Source organism: Orycteropus afer, unplaced genomic scaffold (assembly GCF_000298275.1).
Source record: "Orycteropus afer afer isolate SDZICR_OR568_19922 unplaced genomic scaffold, OryAfe1.0 scaffold00059, whole genome shotgun sequence".
NCBI lineage: Eukaryota > Metazoa > Chordata > Mammalia > Tubulidentata > Orycteropodidae > Orycteropus > Orycteropus afer.
Genome location: NW_006921646.1, coordinates 3,842,554 through 3,846,045, shown reverse-complemented (window position 1 = coordinate 3,846,045; position 3,492 = coordinate 3,842,554). Strand labels below are relative to the sequence as shown.

Sequence of the window (3,492 nt, the reverse complement as noted above, 5' to 3'; positions counted from 1 at the left end):
TTCCGAGGAGTGGCTGGTGGGTTTGAACCGCCAGCCTTCTGGTTAGCAGTCAAGTGCCTTAGCCACTATGCTACCAGAGCTCCTATATATATAATTATGAACTAGCTATTTTGAAGTATAATATTTTATTAACATACCAGTGTTGCTATTTTTATAATAACATTAATAGTGGTTAACTGGTTCCATAGCAATGCCATGTAGAATTGTAACACAACTTACCACACAGTCTCCTGTGTTAGGTCCTCTTAATAATATTTTCAATTACTCAGTTGGAAATTTCTCTTTTTATTTTAAATTCATATTTCTAGATTCTCAAGCTCTTAAACATTTTTCATGAAATTACTATGAAAAAAATTAACTATTGCCTATTATCTCTAGGGTTTTAGCCGCCCCCCCCCCCAGAGAAATAGGCTGGCTACAAAGAAAGACCATTAACATGTTGCTAATATTTGATTCAACATTTTCCTCAGTTTGTATGTTATAATTTGAGTGCATTTTTGATGTTAAGAATTTAAGATGGTGGTATTGTGAAAATGTTCTCTCCAGAGTTTCTCCTTCTTCTTTTTTTAAATTGTATTTCCGGAAGGACTGCTAGTGTCCAGGATTGTCTAAAGCATTAAGCATGTGTATCAGTGAGCCCCAGACCCTACCCTGAGTTTAAATGTCAGTTTTCAAAAAGACACAGTTGTGAAAGGGTAACAATTCCATTACTAGATACATTTGTTTTGAAAAAGAACAGGGATTGATCAGATGAGTAAACATGAAAAATTTTTTGAATTAATGACTTTGTTATCTTCTCCCTCCTTCAGATTCCCATGTTCCTTGAGACTCAGCTCACAGAGTTAGACAATCCCCTGCCCATTCCTGTGGCTTTAAAGTTGTGAGTGAATCAAGATAGTGATTATAGTGGTGACTTCATCCTCTTATCTCCCACCTATCCCACTGCTGTTCTCCAATTTATCCATACTACTTTGAGTCACATTTTCTCTCAGAGCAAACAAGGATAACTCAAACTTACTGCCATTGAGACAGATCCGACTCATAGCAACCCCTCCTTGGGTTTCTGAGGCAGTATCACTATGGAAGTAGATTGCCCAAACTTTCCTCTGAGGAGTGGCTGGTGGGTTTGAACCACCAGCCTTCTGGTTAGCAGTCAAATGCTGGAGGTACTACGCCACCAAAGCTCCTCACCTAATGTATATAGAAGGCTAAGTCCCAGTCACTGTTTTACATAATGTAATTGCATCAAGTCCCACACAACTTTAAGAGGTATGTTATTATTATTACTCCTCTTTATAGGTGAGAAAGCTGAAGCACAGAAGAATATTTAAAACTCTTCCAGGTCCATCAGTCAGAGGCAGAGCCCAGATTTGAACCCAGCCACCCTGGCACTAAAAATCATGCTTTTAATTAAACACTACATACCTTGCACAAATTTGTAAACAATTTGTAAATTGTTTCAATTATTTAAAAATCCAGTTTTACTCATGTGTTTCAAATCTAATGGGTCCATGCTGTAAAGATTAAACTTGAGGCTCATGACATACTGACTCCTTTGGCCACCTGGCCAGCCTTGAGGAAGGGCTGCACAAACCCTGGATCTGGGTTCAAAAGACACAGAGAGGCAGCCAAGCAAAGTTCCTCTGTGTTCCTCACTTATTCTCTCTGCCTCTTCTCTCCTAGTGGAGCCTGTGGTGACTGTGTATCCTGCAAAGACTCAGCCCCTGCAGCACCACAACCTCCTGGTCTGCTCTGTGAATGGTTTCTATCCAGGCCACATTGAAGTCAGATGGTTCCGGAATGGGCAGGAAGAGGAGGCTGGGGTTGTCTCCACAGGCCTGATCCAGAATGGAGACTGGACCTTCCAGATCCTGGTGATGCTTGAAGCCATTCCTCAGAGGGAAGACGTTTACTCCTGCCAAGTGGAGCACCCAAGCCTGACCAGCCCTGTCACAGTGGAATGGAGTGAGAACTATCTGCCCTCATGACTTCCTCGCTCCCAAGAAGGGGGACTTTGCTTAACCCTGAGTGTCAGGTTCCTCTTCCCACACTGTATTTTCATTTGCTCCTTGTCTCTTCTTCAGCACAGATCACTGAAGGTAGCTCTGTGATTGCTTCCACAAATACCTATGCCCCTGGGGAAGAAATTATGCCTAGCAGGCAGAAAAGAGGTTGTCTCTATTTTGAATCTTCTCATGATACCACAGGGCATGTTCTGGGCCCTGGGTACCGTTCCCCTGCCTGTGGGGCTGGGCTTCTACTTGTGGTACTGTTGCTCTGAGTTGTACCCATGTCCACTGTGATCTGAGAAGAGGAGCATCCTCTGCAATGTAGGGCCCTTCCTGCCACTCCAGACACGCTGCTTCACCTCAGAGTCCCAGCCTCTCACCCATCAGATGTGCTGGTCAAACCTTATGTCAGGGGTGTGATATTTAAGGAATTCAGTGTCTGAACCCCCTATCTACTCAATGTGAGTTTTAAACATTTTTTCCCCCTGAAGTGGCCAATCATTCTGTTTTGCAGAGCAGGCTTCATCCCTTATTCATAAAGCTCTGAATCTCAGGTCTCAATTAGAAAAGTTGTTTTGGGGTTAAAATCGCTAAATCTGGCTTCTTTCCTTAGGAGCACAATCTGACTCCGCACAGAGCAAGATGCTGAGTGGAATCGGGGGCTTTGTTCTGGGTCTGCTCTTCCTTGGGGTGGGGCTGTTCATCTACTTCAGGAATCAGAAAGGTAAGGAACCTGTTGGTAGCTGAGATTCCCCATGGACTTCTGTGAGGGAAGAAATAGGGCTTTGTTCAAGGTAGTTTTCCTTATAGTGGTAACTCTGTATAAGCTTTGTTTCCAGTCAATCTGAGAATCCAGAAATAAAGAGCCCATTTTGTTGTTGTTGTTGTTGTTGTTTGTCAAAGCACTTGGGTTGTAACCAGTGGCAATTAAAAAAGCCTCCTGTGCATAGAGATCTTGGATCAAGATTCCGGGGCAAGTGAAAGAGGGGCCGCTAAGGCTGATCAGTTATGCTGGGTGTGTGTGACAGAAGCTTCCCAGATTGCAGGCTCCCAGACTCTGCTCGCTTCTCTGTCATTGTCTGATATGGGTTGCAGTGTTAGAGAAATCTCAAGTGGGAAGTCTAGAACTGAGGAACTGGTGGGGACAGATTTGCCTCTGTATCTTACAAGCATATCTTCTTCTCTTTTCCCCAGGCCACTCTGGACTTCAGCCAACAGGTAATGTCCATTAATGCTCTTTTAGAATTAGATTTGGTTCTTCTAGAGCTGATAGCAGACATAACAAGATGGGAGACAAAAATATCAAGAAAAACTTTGGATTCAGACTTCTGATCAGACATTTGTCAGAAAGATTCTTCTCTCTGCTTAGAAGCCCTGCGCAATAGAGCAGCATTGGGTCATGGAGGCTTAGGGCATTTCTTTTCTTTTTTGTGATTGGCTTGCTGTAAGGTGAGTCCCTGACAGAGGGGAAAGAAGTTACTAA

The 3,492-nt window shown here is 43.2% G+C and overlaps 1 protein-coding gene across 1 annotated transcript in view; it reads left to right on the top strand.

The window, feature by feature from the left end:
• The window catches only part of LOC103195750 (DLA class II histocompatibility antigen, DR-1 beta chain-like), a 13,745-nt gene extending 10,504 nt beyond the window's left edge, over positions 1–3,241 (top strand). The window contains 3 exon segments of the mRNA XM_007939380.2: positions 1,684–1,965; positions 2,623–2,733; positions 3,204–3,241. Coding sequence (XP_007937571.1) covers positions 1,684–1,965; positions 2,623–2,733; positions 3,204–3,241 — 431 coding nt within the window.
• Positions 3,242–3,492: the final 251 nt, after the last annotated feature.